The 17,774-nt window shown below is 38.7% G+C and overlaps 1 protein-coding gene across 1 annotated transcript in view; it reads right to left on the bottom strand.

The window, feature by feature from the left end:
* Positions 1-17,774, bottom strand: part of LOC139744111 (uncharacterized) — a 226,970-nt gene that overhangs the window by 13,354 nt on the left and 195,842 nt on the right. The window contains exons 26-30 of the mRNA XM_071654568.1: positions 17,557-17,716; positions 16,413-16,651; positions 10,483-10,584; positions 7,679-7,900; positions 5,182-5,232 (exon numbers count right to left, since the gene is read on the bottom strand). Coding sequence (XP_071510669.1) covers positions 5,182-5,232; positions 7,679-7,900; positions 10,483-10,584; positions 16,413-16,651; positions 17,557-17,716 — 774 coding nt within the window. The remainder of the gene's footprint in view (positions 1-5,181; positions 5,233-7,678; positions 7,901-10,482; positions 10,585-16,412; positions 16,652-17,556; positions 17,717-17,774) is intronic.

The following is a 17,774-nucleotide window of genomic DNA, read 5'->3' on the forward strand; positions in this document are numbered from 1 at the left end:
ACAAAAAGCACACAAAATAAGATGTCACAAAGAACACTAAGAAAGTAGGGAAAAACATGTCACAATGGAAGCTAGTGGAAGATCGCAGATCTTCCCCTAGCTTATACAGAGCTTATCAAAAAAAGTTACACTTTTGAAAAAATTGTCTAAATTACATTTCAAAATATTTGGAAGATTTTTTTTTTTTCATATTTATGGATGCCCAATAGTCTCATCTATCAAGTGCAATCAACAAAACAAATTTTTGTTCACGCTTGGCTAAACACTGACGCTCTTTGTCCAGAGTGTGAAAAATGACTTGCGCCAAATTGAAAGAAGATGGAATATTCAGCCAGCAGTCCAAATAAGTGCTCCCATTCAAACAAATTGCTCTCTTGCTTAAAGCTTTGATGTTATGATAGTCTGAGATTTTTTGTCAGCTTTATCGTAATTATAATTATTTCATTTCTAAATTAATTGGTGAGAATTAGAGTGTGTAATTACTTCAAGATCTTTAAAGCACAGTTTTCACAATACACGGACACATCAATACCATATGCCAGTTGTTCATTAATGTGGTGGTGGTACCAAATTAATCAACATTCAAACCATTCATCCCATTAATCAATCAATTGATTGACCAATTAATCAATCAATCAATCAATCAATCAATCAATCAATCAACCCATCAATACATCAACCAATATATCAGTTAGTCAGTCATTGAGTCGTTCAATCAATCAGTGAATCAACCCAATAATAAATTAATCACTTTTCAGTCACTGAAATAATCAATCGGCTGATTGAATGAATAAATTAACAAATTAATCAGTTTTTCAAACATTGATCACCCTTTAAACCGGGGGGGGGGGGGGGGGAGGTGATATTCCCTATGTCGATCTGCCACTTTAAACATGCATACAATTGTGACTGATTGATTGATTGATTAAATGAATGATTAATTGATTGAATGAATGATTGATTGCTTGCTCACTTGCTTGATTGGATTGATTGATTGATTGATTGATTGGATTGATTGATTGGATTGATTGTATTGATTGAATGAACTGAGGATGCATTAATTTTGTACTTTTCTTCTTGACTGAGTGACTGGCATGTGGGTTTGATATGTCTGCGCATGATTTGTGATAACTGTGCTTAAAAGATCTTGATGTTGTTAATCAACCTTCCATAACACAATGAAATCATTTAAAACGTGAAAGAAAATCACCAGAAAATTCCTCAACTATCATAACATCATCAAAACTGTGAGCAAAAGAGCAATTTGTTTGAATGAGAACACTTATTTGGACTGCTGGCTGAATTTTCCATCTCCTTTCAATTTGGCGCAAGTCATTTTTCACACTCTGGACAAAGAGCGTCAGTGTTCAGCCAAGCGTGAACAAACATTTGTTTTGTTGATTGCACTTGATAGATGAGACTATTGGGCATCCATAAATATGAAAAAAATCTCTGAAACATTTTCAGATGTAATCATGAAAATTTTTTCAAAAGTGTAAAGTTTTTTTTTATACGCCTTGTATACATGGCTCTCTCTCTCTCTATATATATATAGATATGCATAATTGTATGGCTAATTATAAGACCTATATATTATTTTCATTTATTTATCATAATTATCATCAATAAGTAGGGGGATGGCACCGCTCTTGGTAATAATTGATCATTGAAGGAGTATGGAAAAGATGACATACGGGGCAAAAATGGGGGTACCAGTGAATTGCAGCTGAATGCTCATACACATCATTTCGATAAATGCCCTAAATGCCTGTCTTGACACTAATTTGACCTTGAAAGTGACGTTGAGGGATGAAAGTGACCTTGCATTGCAGAAATGATATTAGAATCACATTCTCTAACCCCTAATACTCCTTCACAGCAGAATCGTTAATAAACCCTTTCAAAGAATTCAAAATACAGTTGTATTTTGTGACTGTTACAAAAAGATCTGACCACATTACTCCCGCTCTCCAATCCTTCCACTGGCTCCCCATACATCAACGTATCACCTCTAAAGTCCTTCTAATTGTTTATAAGAGATGTAGCAATTTTGCTCCATCTTATTTTAAAGACTTGATTTCCTTCCGCTCCTCCATTTCAATCCATTCTCTCCGTTCTTCCTTCACTCTCCAATTATCACTGGCCCCCGCACCTGTACCTGTTATGGCGATAGGGCTTTTTCTGTTATTTTCCTATCTCTTTTAAATAAGCTCCCTCTGTATATTCGTAATGCTGAAAGTGTTGAGAAGTTCAAATCATTGCTGAAAATTTATCTATCTACTCATTTCTAATTTTTGTTGTCGTTATATATGTACATAACGCTGTATCTTACCTCAATATTTTTTTTTTCCAGATGGATGCCCCTAGAAACATCAGTATCAAGTGCTACATAAGTGTTATTCATTATCATTATCATTATTTCAGTTTTGTAATTGCAGTTGACCTTTAACCTGGATGGTGGCCATATTGGATTTCACCAATATTGGGCATTATTTGCAAGTATTTAACTCGTTCAGCCACAGAAAAATAGTTCATGCTCTTATATCGTCCGACTTGACTTTGGTAATGCACTCCTATTTCAGCTACCACAATCTCAACTTTCACGGTTACAAAAATTGCAAAATTCAGCAGCTCACAATGTTACCCTTACCAGGAGAAATACTCACATTACCCTTATTTTGTCCTCATTCCACTGGTTACCCATTGAATCTCGCATTGTATTTGAATTATTACTATTTGTTTTTCATTGCATACACAGATCTGCCCCAGAGTACAATGTTAATTTGCTGACATTTCATAATCCTCCCAGATGTTTAAGGTCATCAGAATGTAGATTGCTTGTTGTTCCAAAAATGAAGAAATCATGGGGGGATTGGTCATTTGTACATGCTGCACCATACCTGTGGAATCAGTTGCCTCAAGCTATCCGTTACATTTCGAATGTTGACTCCTTTAAAGATGCCCTCAAGACTCATTTGTTTGTAACCGTTTTCCAGTAGAATTGTATCTAAAGAGTTTTTTTTTTTTCATCATCATTACTGTGTCATTCATTTTCATGTGCATGTTTGTGTAAGGATTTTTGTATTTCATAACTCACTTCTTCTACTGCGCCTTGAGCACGTTAGTTATGTGGAATTGGCACATTATAAGTACCCTGTATTATTATTATATGGCTGCCCCACGGGTTATTAGTTTTGGCCCCCATCAAAAAAAAAGAAGAAGTATGATACAAGGGATTGGTGGGCCAAATTTGGTGCTTTCGGAAGAATCTGAACCAAACAACCCATTTTATGCCCTTAGAATGCACTAGAATGCGAATTGCAAAAATATGAAATACAACGCTGACAATGACCTAATTTACATAATAAGAGATATATAGCGTGGTTGATTTACAAATCAAATAACAGAATTCACCATCATTAAATGATAAAGCTTCATATTCATGGATGGTTGGGATCAATATAAAAGCTCTATGTGTGTGTGTGTGCAGTCGCAGCGGACGGGTGCAATTAACTCACTGTTTTCATTTTGACGTGACCTCGCTTTCCTCTTGAATGAACATGTTTCGCACGAAAACTGCTTCGAAAGTGTCGCAGCAAAACTGCTGTAACTATCAATTCATATTTTTTGATAATCCAAACGGTTATGAAAAGTAAAAACCTCAGTTTAACTTGCCATTATGTTACCTTTTTTAAATAACGACGATAAAATATTCCAAAATGGAGCATAATCTCACTCTCAAAACGGAAAATAATTGTCAGAAATCGTTGCTAAAATTTCACATTTTGACTTCGTGAACAACAAAAAACTTTCAAGTATGTTACTAAGTATGTATTTCTTTACGGAACTCTAAAATATCACATTCGAGAAGTCATGCGTCTGGATATGTCTGGAAATAATCGAAAGAGGTGCACTTTCTACCTTCGTTCCGAGCACGAAATTTCATAGTCATTCGCACACAGGAAGACAGGGTACAGTCCTACGTACCCACATCTTTGTTGCGCTCACGTCACCTGTACTTCAGTGCCGTATGGCACTGCTGGACTCTGATCGTAACTCGTACTGGGAATTCGTAGTTTTAATGTTACTTACTAGTGCAGTAAAATCTGCGTAAAGTCCGAATAATCCAATGTCATGAATTTGCAAGTGGTATCATAGCTGGTATCATATCTGGTAGATATTCACATTTTTGCTACTTTCTTTTTAGTAAGCCAGTTCTGATAACATAAGTGCTTGTTTTTGAGGTGGCGAAGTCCCCTGCAGCACACTGCTAAATTGTACTTATCGACACCCCGCGACCTCTCATAGCATGCATGTGCAGTGTACTAGGCATCCGCAGCATGCAGCCACCTCGCATCGCACAGTAACAGTACGCTGCATTGCATCGACCAATCAGCTCGCTGGATCGAAGCAGCATGGGAAAGTCCATTCATTGCGCAAGTGCAAATCAGTTTTTCTTAGAATATGATGTCATTATTCTCGTTTGCTGCTCCGAGATTTCTGACAAGATACCTTGTTTATTTTCACTTGTAACTTCAATAGTAGGTCTTCGACAAAGCAAACACCACTCTGCTAACGTCCGCCCATGTCTCATGAATATGTATATCAAGTTTCATGAATATTAAGTGGTGCGACTAGATGTGTCTGGAAATAATCGGAGGGTAGTTTTCCGAGACAGGGAAACATGAAATGTTGAATAACTTAAAAAGTTCTCAATCGCTTCTCATGATTTTTCGTATGTAGATAGAAATCATCATTTTGCATTGATACTGAAAGTTTGAGCGATTTTGGTCAATGTATAGCGGAGATATGAAAAGGTGAAATTTTGGTGAAAATGAGAACGCCCAATTCGCACTGCCTCGATGACGGTTGAAAATTCAAAACGTTTTGTGGGTTTTGGGGGAGTTAATTATAGTCGTCCGCTGCAACTGTGTGTGTAAATACCCTGAAGAAGAAAGCCAGAATAATTTGAAAGTTCTTCCAATCAACTGATGACATACTATATAACCAGAATTTTCGGCACGCATGAAACTTTCATGAATTTTGCAAGCCAAGATTCATGAAATGAAAGGTGCATGCCGAAGGTTTTTTCACACAATACATTGACTGCCAATGGCAATTCATGACAGTCTCATGCTGCAAACGTTATTGGTTTTACAGTATTGTATTCAAAATCCTTACCTCTATATCTTGGAAGGTTTCTAGAAGAACGAGGAGTCTGACTGAAATGGCCTGCATAAGATAGATGAGAGCAAGAGTGTGAATTACACGCAACATGTGCCCAAAATAACTGTTTGTTAGGCAGTGTGGAATTACCCGATGAACTAGTTTCAAAGAAGTCACATGTCGAAAAAAAGATTAAGAAAGTGACCACTGCTGGAATGTCATCGCAATGAACACCAATGCATGAACAATGCATAAGTGTAGCATAAACATGACATGATAATGTGTGTCCTGAAGATTCTGCACTTTGTGAGCAACATGTATTTGTAAGTCAACATGACCCAAAATTGACTATGTGTCATTAAACAGCACTCACTGTCATGCCATAATGTGTGCAAGTGTCAGTCGGGCTCCACCATTTGCTGACCCATTTTTTCTGACACACTCATCTGGCATTCATTTTGTACACAGGGTGTTTTTCATGAGACAGCTTCCGTCATTGGCTGTTTTGCTAATAAATATTCAATAGCTTTCTCGTTGATCTTTAATAAATTGTTTGCGGTCCTCTTTAATAGTTACTTGAAAATTAAGATCAACTTTAAAATGGCTGTGACTGGCTGGAATGCTCCCCAAGGAGTGGAGAGTGAGTACTGTTAGTGCTGGTTGGAAATAATGTATCCAGTGACCAGGGTAATAATAGTCTGTAACGCGCATTGAGATACTTAACAAGTGTGAAATGCACTATATAACTAGAAATATCGCTATGGCAACTGGTATGCCTCTGCCATGATGCCTGGTTCTCCTAATAGGTCTATAGTACCACGTTTTGACAGTGTGTGATGACAGTCTCACATTATGGTAAAATAATAAAATGACAGGTTTGTCACAAATGTGTTGAATGTTCACTTTCCTTGAACTAGGTTTGCTATATTGTAAAGGGTGAAGGTATTTGGGGATTGGAGGATTTTTACTTGACTTTTGATCCTTTTATAAGTTATGCATTGAGTAATTTTTAAGGTATGGAGAAAGAGTATAACGTCGCTGGGGCGACAAGACCTCGTATCTACAAAATGTCAAATGTTCAGGAGAGCCAAAAAACATGGCGGCCAAAGCACTGTGGCGAATGGGATAGCCTTTCCTTTGACATGCCATGGTGGCTTCATTTTTGGAGTAAGACAGTTGGGATTTGGACAGGACATCACTTAACCCATTATTTGACCATTAATCCTAAAAAGTCATTTTCACCAAAATTGAAGATACAAGATCTTGTCACCCAAGCGACGATAATCTCAGTAGTAAATAGTAAAATTTTAGCATTTTAACCTGGCCTTTGACCCTTGCCTGACCTTATGACCCTAAAATTGCCAAGAGAATCACTATCAGGTAGAACATGCATAAATATGCACTAAGTTTCATGATGATATCTTATTTAAAGTCACTTTCAAGATATGAAGGGAGAAGTGAAGTTCAGCACTTTCACATGACCTTTGACCTTTGAAGTTCTGGCAAGAAACTTCCCAGAGAATTTCTATTGGGTAATCCATGTATATATTAAGTTTCAAGAAAAATCCTGCAGGCATTGCATAAATATGATGGAAACCGTGAAATTTTGAGGAGTTGACCATGACCTTTGAACCCTGAACTTTGACCCATGACCCCCAAAATTCCCTAGATAATCATTGTCAGTCAGTACATACAATGTACATATGTACTAATTTCTATGAAGTTAACTCGAACCATTTGCGAGATATGGAGAAAAAGAAATGAAATTTTAACATTTTCATGTAACCTTTGACCTCATGACACAAAACTCTCTCTGCAGAATCTTTATTTGGTAGTACGTGTATACACTAAGTTTCAAGAAAATACCTTCAGGCAATGCATTGATATGGGGGAAATAGTGAAATTTTGATAATTTGTTCTTGAGCTTTTGACCTTAAGCATGTGCACCCAAAAGTTGACAGGCACAACTTTGCTCACTCATACATATATATGCCAAGTTTCATTAGGATACCTCAAACATCTTTTTAGTTACGCTGTCCACAAAATTGACTACAGACGACAACCCGAAAAACATAATGCCTCTGGCGACACTACGTGGCGGAGGCATAAAGACCAGCTATTTTTATTATTATTATTATTATTGAATATGTGCACCCAAAAGTTGATAGGCACAACTTTGTCCACTCTTACATACATAGGCCAAGTTTTATTTGGATACCTCAAATGGTTCTTAAGTTATGCTGTCCACAAAATCGATTACAGATGAAAGGAAGGACGGACAGACTTGAAAACTTAATGCCTCCGGCGACACTTCATGGCAGAGGCATAAAAAAAAAATCCCTCTCGCAAAGATTGCACAGGAATGCAACTTATACATGTACACTCCCAGCTTCAATAAAGAATAGATTGTACTTTATATTCATGTACACCATTGGGGTAGGTGAATCCTGAGAATGCAAAATTTAGTAGAAAGTTTGTAAAAACACACAAACAATCAAGAATAAGAGCACACCTCTCTCTCTTCTGACCATCCCTTCAGCCTGCTGTCGGTCACGAGGGAATTGAGAATCACCTTCACATCAGTAGTCACAGGAATGGAATGGTTTTGAGGCATGGTGCTTTGATGCCAAGGGTCCACGGCCACTGGGGCCATGGGACCTTGAAGGGCAGTAGCAAGGGAATCGGCAAGATAAAAGTGGTAGGGAAGAAATTCCTCCTTGATTGGTGCTGACACCTAAAAGAAAAGCAAAGACATGAGTTTGTTTAGTCAGGTAATTTTAGATGCAATAATGTCTGCAATACACATACATGCACTGTGCATTTCTCAGAGCAGCTACACTTGTACAATGTAAAGCTTAGCTATTTCAAATGAACACAAGCAAACAAAAATACAGATCATAGGCAATACAGGCAAAATTAAGGCCATAATAGAATCAGCTGTGACCACTGTAATATCAATTGGAACATTGAAAAATACTGAGAATAAATCTATCCTGTTGAATTACAAAGACATTATTATGCTGATTACAAGTTGTCTTTTCTACATATTTTGTTCATGATTTACAATTCTTGCCAATTTCATCTGCTAAAAAAAGTATTGAAGATATATATACACTTATAAAAAACTTACAAGACATATCATTACAGTACATTTGGTAAATTCAAATTTTTTTTTTAAAGGAAACTAAACAAATACAAAGACTGTTGGGGAAAACTTCTAGTGCTGTCAAAGCCACCCTTGGTCAACAGAGGTGAAGGATGTTGTCTTACTGTAGTTAATGAAGAATAAAAATACAAATGTACCAACATACCACTACACTAGTTCAACTGTGGTAAAGAAACACTAACTTGAATGTATGTGCTTACCTGAATGTACTTCAAAGATGTCTTACAACATTTTTAGTTTGTTTGAAAATACATGTACAGTGGTAACTGCTTAATTGGGAGGGGTTGGGAGACAAGATTTTCTCCCGGTAAGGTTGTGCTCCTGTCTAAGTGGCAGCTGGTATTGGCCAGTGCAAACCATACAACATGAAGCCCAGTATGTGGGCATTACACTATTCATGCACAGTTATTAAACCCACCAATAACCACATCAACAAGTACACATGCACTATGACACAAAGCGGCAATAAAAAAAGACATCAATCTCATAATTTTGGCAAATGCATCATCGGAGCAAACTTTCGTTCATTTGACCCATAAAATAACTCAGTTCACAGTTCACAGTACAAATCAAGTCACAATGCCTACAACCCTGAAGCAGCATAATGAGCCTTAACCCGTTGAGGACGAGTCCCGAGTATTCTCGGGCAGGTGTCTATGTAAAATGCGTGTTGTAGCAAAATCAAGCCGTCCTCAACGGGTTAAGCTTTCATTTTCTCTCTTTACTGAGAATTGTTTTCGTCCACTCTCTGACCATATCCGCTCGTGATCACTCTGCAAGCACAATTTTATGACTGCTCTGGTCCACTGTAGCGCGAGCATTTATGTATCATCTATTTGAAATTCCTGACGAACAACCTAACTTCAACTCCGGACACTCCTACGGTCATCATAGCAATGCGAGATGGACATCCTCTTTCCAACTTATCTCCTTCTTCCTTTGCTCCACATCTCGAAGAAGTTTCGCATGCCTTTTACAACTATTCATTCACACACACTCCTTCACCCACACACACTCTTTCACCAGCTTTCGACATGAAAGCATGGAAACTTCAAGTTGTAAACTTGCCCAACTCTCTCTCTCTCTCTTAATCTATCTATCCCTCGGTGTCTCTTTGTGCCATTGTGCCATTTCACCTCATGTACCGGAATCACATTTTGTGTCGCATTTTGTTCTTGTATATTTGCTAAACGGGAGAAGTGCAATAATCAAAATTTCAATCGGAGGACCATTTCCTGCAACATCATCAACTCCAGATGCAGCCCTAAAGTGCAGAGTATTTTATCATGTATAGAAACAACGAATGGAGAGTAGAAGGATAAATGATCTCCGATTTATTAACATCCTACTGCAAAACCCCTTCAACCCTATCAATGCAGTAAGAGAGGCAGCACTGCTAACTCAGCGTACATGACTCCGTCACATGCTACATTGTATGCCACACAGAGACACATACACACACACTACACACATACTATGCACAAAGAGGGAGAGTATGGGCTGCATGTGGAGAAGGAGACTCGCAGTGATGTGTGCACTGAAGGGGTAGTAAGTGCGTGTATAGATGCTGACGGCGCTCAATAGAATGCCTGCGCTACATCCTACATGCATAATGGGGAATGTTTAGACTGTGAAATTGGCATAATCTATCTGGAATTTCATTGCAACTGATTGACAATCTGGAATTTGTTAGAAAATAACCATTCTGGTAAGGAAATGAAATCCCTATGATTGAATGTACTTATACGGATTTACTCACTAGTTTTAGACATTAACAATGGACAAAAGGAAGACTTTGTCCCGATCAAGTGGTTTATGGTTCCGATTAAGTACTGGAAATAAAATGTGAGAAATTTGTTCCACCAAGTTTTGCTGCACTTCTGTGGGGTTCCCACTAAAGCGGTTCCTGACTAACGGGCAAGCACTGTAGAAGATGAATGGTACAATTCCATCAGCAATTGATGGATCTGAATGTTGTAATATACTAGAGATAAAATAAGTTAAAATACAGCAATTGCTTATATTCTAAACATTATTCATGTACACCAATTATAATGAAAATTGAGAAGTTTTCACAGACAAAATTAATATCAGAATTCATAGAAGTGTTAACATTTTAAGAATGTGGCCATATGATCCATAAAACTTACCCTGACTGAATTACATAATGCGTCAATGACAAGCTTGCGATAGGGAAATTCTGCTTCTCCTACTGTGAGGTGTGCAAGGGCCAATGATGCTTCTTTCTTTACCTGCAAATGAAATCAAGGGAGTGAGCAGGTACATGTACCAGTCAAGCATATGGGTCAGACATAGCTTCAAGAAGTTATCATGTGTAACATTCAAGTCATATTAACCACTGTATTTCTTTCTCACTTAAGTACTGTAAGATAACAAATTTTTGTGTGCATGAAACTTTCACTCGTTTCACGAGAAGCCAATATTTGCGAAAGTAAAATGCATGAATTTTTTTTTTTTGTTCGCACAAGGATTGAATGACAGTGGCAAATTAGTGAAAGTTTCATGCTGCAAAAATGGATGTCTGCTCCAATTCACAAAAGTTTCAAGCCGTGAATGTTAAATTCACCTTCCACGCATTCTTGCCTGTTTATACCTAAGAAGAACATGACAAACTTGGGGGGGGGGGGGGGGGAGGGGTCTTTGGGGGCCTCCAGGAGGGTATGGTGTCCATCTGTACATTGTACATCACATTGGTGATGATACCTGCCAAGATCGTAGAAAACTTGACCATGCAGTTTTTAAGTACTCGCACCTATGTATAAATTCAGAGTTTGGCTGGTTAAGGAGAGATTTTGAGATTTTGAGATTTTCCAATTTTGGGGCGTTAGGGTCCCATGGGGGTCCCAGGGGAGGGAAGGTTATGACAATGCCAGTCAAATTTTGTGACATACCGTACCATATTGTTGATTTTTTTTTTCAAGAAAAAAGATGAAAATCTGAAAATTTATGCCCAATTTTGTTCCCCTCCCCCTCCCCAACCAAATCCCAAGATCTGCCAGGAGCAAACTTGGCAATCTAGATACTCATAGCACTAACTTAAACTGTAGCTCCAAAAAGATTGGTGGAGATCTCCTGCTTTGGGGGCCTATTGTTCATGAGCTTCCCCAGGGGCATGGTGTCCTTTTGAACAAATTGAGATCCTATCTCCCTAGGAATGCTACATACTTGGTGTACATGTACCTGCCAAGTTTGGTGAATATCTGTCATATGGTGTTCAGGAAGATAAAAAAGGTATAAAGTTTATGTATGCCACATGATGAATAATGATAGTACATGTAGCTCACTTCTTTGGCTCAGGTGAGCTACAAATTGGGCCCTAATTTGGTCCCCATAAGGGACCCCATGGAGGCAACTTCACATCAGCCATGAACAAACTACAGTTACCAATCTACTTACTTCCCCCCACCACCCGCTGGGTGAAGGGGGTGGGATGGTGCCAATTTGAACAAATTGAGATTCTGTCATCCTAGGAACGCTACCTCCAATGTTTGGTGAAAAACTGTCATGGGGTTTTCAAAAAAGCTGAAAATGTAACAATTTGACTCATGCTACACGACGGACAATGAATGATAGTAACATGGCAACGTTCATTCACAGATACAAAAGTATATTTGAACATTCCAAACCCACTGAACATTTTAAGCAATCCTCTTAAAGCAATCCAGCATTGTTTAAAGTACCGCTAACGAAATTGATTATATGAGAAAATGATATATGAAAGTTTGCAAGCTTTCCAAGTATGGAAAAGATGAAAGTGCAACATTAATAGTACATTAAATGAGAACTTACAGTTTGAAGTTTGATCTTTATTTAATGAATATTAACCCATTGAGGACAGGCTGATTTTGCTAGAACACGCATTTCCCATAGACACTTGCCTGAGTATACTCGGGACTTGTCCTCAATGGGTTAAGGAGGAAGTTACTATATGAGATCCTGAACACGTGTGTGCTGTCAATATTCAGAGCTACAACTGTGGCTACTCTCTGGAGATCAAGATACTTAAGAGAACTTACACTTCTATTTGAAGTTTGGGTGGGCGAGGAGGGCTTGTAATAACTTCCTCCTAAATATCAATGAAATAAAGATCAAACTTCAAATGGTAAATTCTTGTTTAATCTACTATTTTATTTCATACAATGTATTTCTCCGATCATCATTACATGAGATTTTGAAGCCAATTAAGAGCCACATTTGGCACAATCCATGGGATGTAAATACTGTATTACATGTAGATTGAATTACTCCTTCTATTAACAATGACTCATCATACTTTATGACCATTACTCTGTCTGCATACATGTGGGCAATGATCTCATGCATAAACCATCCATTTGGTAGATGTCATGATGTTCCAAAGGACATTGTTCTTTTCATACAAGCATGCATGCATGCATGTAGATTAGTATTCTAGACATCTGGTTATTTTTAGTTCTGCAGTTCTAGATAGCTGGTCTCTTCATTTTCAATTCTATTCAAGTTTTAAGAGGCAGTTCCTGATAAAGTGAGTTATCTTGTAAGACTGCTGGAGTAATATTTCTCATGCTTTGAAGACATTTCCTGTAAATTCTCCTCAACGTTTTCTCTCATGACCATCCAGTTATGAGGCTAGGATCTGGTACACTGGAAGACCTGCCATGGCAGCAGCTGAAGTTGCTGCTGCCCACAATGAGTGGGTCTTGTAAACATCAGTATCCACACCTGCTCTTTGTAAGAAGGTCTTGATCCAGAGCAGCAAAGTTTGTGTAGTTACTCTGCTGTGTGGTCTGGTGTAGCTTACAAAGAATGAGTTCTTGATCCCATGAACTGTTTTCATGCACTGGACATATTGCTTTACATATCTTACAATGCACAATCTTCTATCAAGTGGGTATGCTTCTAGTTTAAACTCATGAAAATTGGAATTCCCTGCTTTGCTTTGCTTCAAGAGTTCATCCGATTGGAAACACATATTTAGGCTCCAACTCAGGGTCATCTTGTCCATCTTCAATACATGAAAAGTATGTACACCATGTACTCCTTGTGCCAATACTAAAAGCCATTAGCATATACACACTTTGACTGCTCAGCGACGTTGCAGGAGCCCATTTTCATAGAAACATGAGGACTGAGTTATGATGTAATATTCCAGGTTTCTGTATATCTGCACATGTAAGTACTAAAGACCAGTGGGCCGAGTTGTGGTTGCATTTGAATTCGGCAAAGACTTTACCATTCTTTCCATCAAAAAATCTAATTTGTCCAGTCTGCCCTGCAATTCCATGAATTCCTCCTTTTCTTTCGGTTTGTTGATCTTCTTTTAACCCATATCCGCCGATCTACAGGATATCCCAAATAGTTTGTGCAAACGCTGTGAATGCCTACCTACGGGATAATCTGTAGCAGTAATGGCTCTGACGATGACGTCATTTATATAGCTTATTATAGCCTGTGAACTCTGACATGATATCCCACAGTCCTTTGCATATCTTCCTGTTACTGATATTTTCATTTGGATTTGTATTCACTTTGGAGGTTTACAGCAGGCTGCTGACAGAATAGGTCTACATCTATGTGGGATTGAACACTGCTGTAAGCGTACATATAGGCCTACTTTACTGTAGTTCCATCCATAGCGTCTATAGCCCATATTCTACTGCAGACCAAGATTTAAACCCATTTTAGACTCACCTTTGGTTTAGCTGGACCTGAAGTTTAATTTTGTATTCTGCTAGCGAGGTTTAGTTAAACCCAAGTCTATTTCGGGTTTATATTAAACCCGAATTACACTTGGGTCAAGCCACCATGGTGTGCTCAGTGGAAGAAAAAAAAACTCTCTCTCTGAGTACATTTCGTTCCACAAATCCACCCAAATTTATTATTGGCAGTGTATCAGCCACATGAATGTGATTTTCTTGGAATGTGAACAGTTTTACCGATATTTACATCGAACTAAGAGCATGCTGTATTTCAGCCTGTGACGACTCGGAAAGCACTGTATTAGTAGGCCTATACTCTAGGTCCTTGCAGCTTGTGTGTATGTGTGCGGCCCACATCACAGAATAAATAGCGCAGCTAGCGCTATTCCTAGCTCATAGCCAGCCAGTCATCGCGCCGCACCGGCGGCACGGTTGCTGTGCGCTGGATGGGCTGTCGATTACATCGTGAATTCGGAATGGATTGACGATTGACCAAACCAGGACGTTGAGGTAGGAAAGTAAATAAAAGCTCTCCTTCGAAGGCGTTCACTTAAGCACCCGAAAGATTGTGAGTTAATAAAATATGGAAACCACTTTAAGATTTAGAAATATAGCAACCCTGTTTTGAAATTAGAAGCAGATATTCTACCTACATGTGTATATCTAACGGTAGTCCTAGAATTGTAGTCTAGCTATTCAAATACTGGCGCTCTCTAGTCTAAGCCTAGATCGCGACCTCAGGCTCTACCCTCTGGAATAGACCCCCTACATAGAGTTCTTGGTTTAGCCTTCAGGTTATTTTCATTGTAAATGATAGGTAAATATGTTTCTGACAATTAAGTTAGCTCGTGCATAATGTACATTGCATTGCATGGGGTATACCAACAAAGGTAATGTTTACCGTTCTGTTTTCTGCTGGGCTTATCAGGCTAGCACTATGTCATCCTACGGATTGGCTAGGCGTAGGCCTAAACCAAGTCCTAGGCCTACCGACACAAACTAGACTACGTACAACAGACTCTTAAAAGTAGTATGTCTAGTGTACAATTGCGTATCTTGTGTATAATGCATGTGGCCGGCTAGCTGCTGTATCCAGCCACTCGTTTCACGCCATTGATCCATGCAATGCACGCTCTGTGCGCGGGTACACATACGCTGCCTTACCAGTCATCGTTAGACTCGAATTAAACTCGCAATAAACCTCCTCCTGGGTAGGTTTAATTTAAAACCGGATTTAGACCACAGATGGATTTAGCAGAATACAAATTTAACCTCAGACTAATGTGGGTTTAAACTTGGTGTTTTAAACCCATTTTAAACTCACTTGATAGACCCACTTTAGATCAGACACTGGTTTAAACTTGGTTCAATTTTTTAGCAGAATACGGGCCTATCCTGAGTTTGTAGACCAGACTAGTCCGAAGAGCGCAGATCTTTGGGGAATTATTTTATATATTTCATATTTCCAAGCATTATACCCTATGAGTTAAATACCATCGGAAAGCTTAAATTATGAATATTTCAAAATTGATAGTTGTTTTTCTGTATAAAGGCTATGAATATTTTTCATTTAGTGGTCTCTTTTGAAAAAGTGATGTGATTATTCATAGATATGTAAATCATACAAAAATACTAAAATCATATGACATCACATAATTGATGACATGACGCTGATTTACATCTTATATGAAAGGCCACTACTTTCTCTTTCAATTGATGTATAGCTTTCCATAGTTTTCTTTTCATAAGTGTCAGTGACATCACCTTGACTTTGAGACAGCACAGTTTAGTGAACATACATTGTACGTATAATAGCCTCTGGTAGCAACAACCTGTACATTGCATTATGCGATTGGCTGATATGGGTTAAGGTCCTGCGATCTTACACACATTCCAGGTGGGTTTTACCGGGTTACATTTTTTCAATTTCGTATTTCAGGGTTTCCCTGCCGATGAGCGCTTGGGCCCGAACTTTGTAACTATAGATGTGCCCATGGCAGTGCTCAGTGTTTCGCTGTTTTTCTGTGGCTTTGGAGTGGTGGTGTTGCCTACTAGCATTGCCATCTTGTTCGTGGATTATGGTAGAAAAACTTTAATGGCTGAAATCTGTCACAATTTCTCATTATTCTTAAAATTGAACACAAAAGAGAGTTTCTCTCGCCAAGAAAATCTTTTTCTGGGCCGGTGCCTGAAAACATGCTGAAATTATAGTATTTTGACTGTTGAGGGAAAGTTGCTTTCCCAGTGTCTTTAACTGACTGCGCACACGCGAGTGGGATCTCATGTAATATCAAACAATCAGAGAAATATGAAATGAAATGTACTGCAAATATGGTGAAATGGATGCACAGAGAGCACATCAGTTTGCATGATTTCCTCACCTCTAGAAAGGGCATGGAGTCGGCATTCAGGATCTCTCCTAGTCTTTGTACCACACTCAGCTTTGTAGCGCTTGAGGTCCCGTTTCTGCTTTCAACAGAATCAACACTGCTCTTTGGTGACCCCTTTGAATTGTTCTTGCCCCCTTTGGAAAGGGGTATTGGTCCACTGCGGCCAATTTCGGCCACAGCTGTACAAGCTGCCTTCACAATTGTGGGATCATCGCTCTCTAGTTTAACGACTGCAGGAAAAGTGAGAAAATTTCATGAGGTCTTTTTAGTCAATTTCAAGCATTTCACTTGCAAATTTGTACCCCAGGTTTTCTAACATCATATGATATCCCATACAAACTATTTACTATTATCAATGGTGATCGCATCGCTATGAAAGAAGTGATTTCAAATTTTAACATCATATCAGATGAAACGAACATTGCATGATGATATTAATTTCCTGTTCAATGTTATCACTGTCCCTCCGATAGGACGTAAAATGAAGTTACGTGTGTGATAGAGCCACAACCCACGCACGTAGAAGATCCTCCTTCATTCATTAATTGCTAGGGCAGGGTGCATTATCCAGGTGAAGTGGTACACCCCCCCCCCCCCAATTCTTCACTAGAAAGGAGGCTTTGGGACAAGGAGAATGGTCACATTCACCCATCATAAATTATCCCGATCTAAAGACAGAGCATGAATTGTGTTGCCTGGAGGTTAAAATAATTAGCAAAATCGTCTCAAGAGAGAAGTGGTATGGGGAGCCTGATGCAGAGGTTTGAAAGGAGCCCTGGCAAGGGTTCGCAGGACTGGTGGGAGACTCTAGCAGAAAACAGGTTTGGGGAGGAGGATGTTTCAGAAAGAAGGCCCAAACAGCCTGGTGAGGACAAGAGTTAGACACTGAGGAGCCATCCTGAAACCCACATAAATAAAGGCAAGAGCTGACCTTTACCTTCAGAAGACACTTTTTTTTTTTCTCATGAAAAGTTTGTCTCCCCACCCCTTCCAACTAAGCAGGGGCCATTGCAATGGATCTATAAGGCCAGTCATGTAGCCCAAGAAGGCCTATTGTATTAATTAGTGCAATTCTATCATTTGTAGTGTTTACTTGAGATTTGAAGATACACTATAAGGACTAAATATACTATACCAATTGCCTCAGTAGCTCTCCTATACACATTTCCTTCCATCATATTTTGAGTGTCTGTCAGCTTGGTGAATGTGTCCTTGTTGGCAAGGACCTCCTTCTGTATTTGCCGGCCAATGATATAGCCAAGAGCCCAGATCATGGCCTGTGAGATTTCTGTGGACTGGACAGTATTAAAGATACACAAAAACATAAATATGAACACCAAACAACATGTACTT

This window comes from Diadema antillarum, unplaced genomic scaffold, assembly GCF_040938485.1.
Source record: "Diadema antillarum isolate AM-2024a unplaced genomic scaffold, OU_Dant_1.0 seq00001137_RagTag, whole genome shotgun sequence".
NCBI lineage: Eukaryota > Metazoa > Echinodermata > Echinoidea > Diadematoida > Diadematidae > Diadema > Diadema antillarum.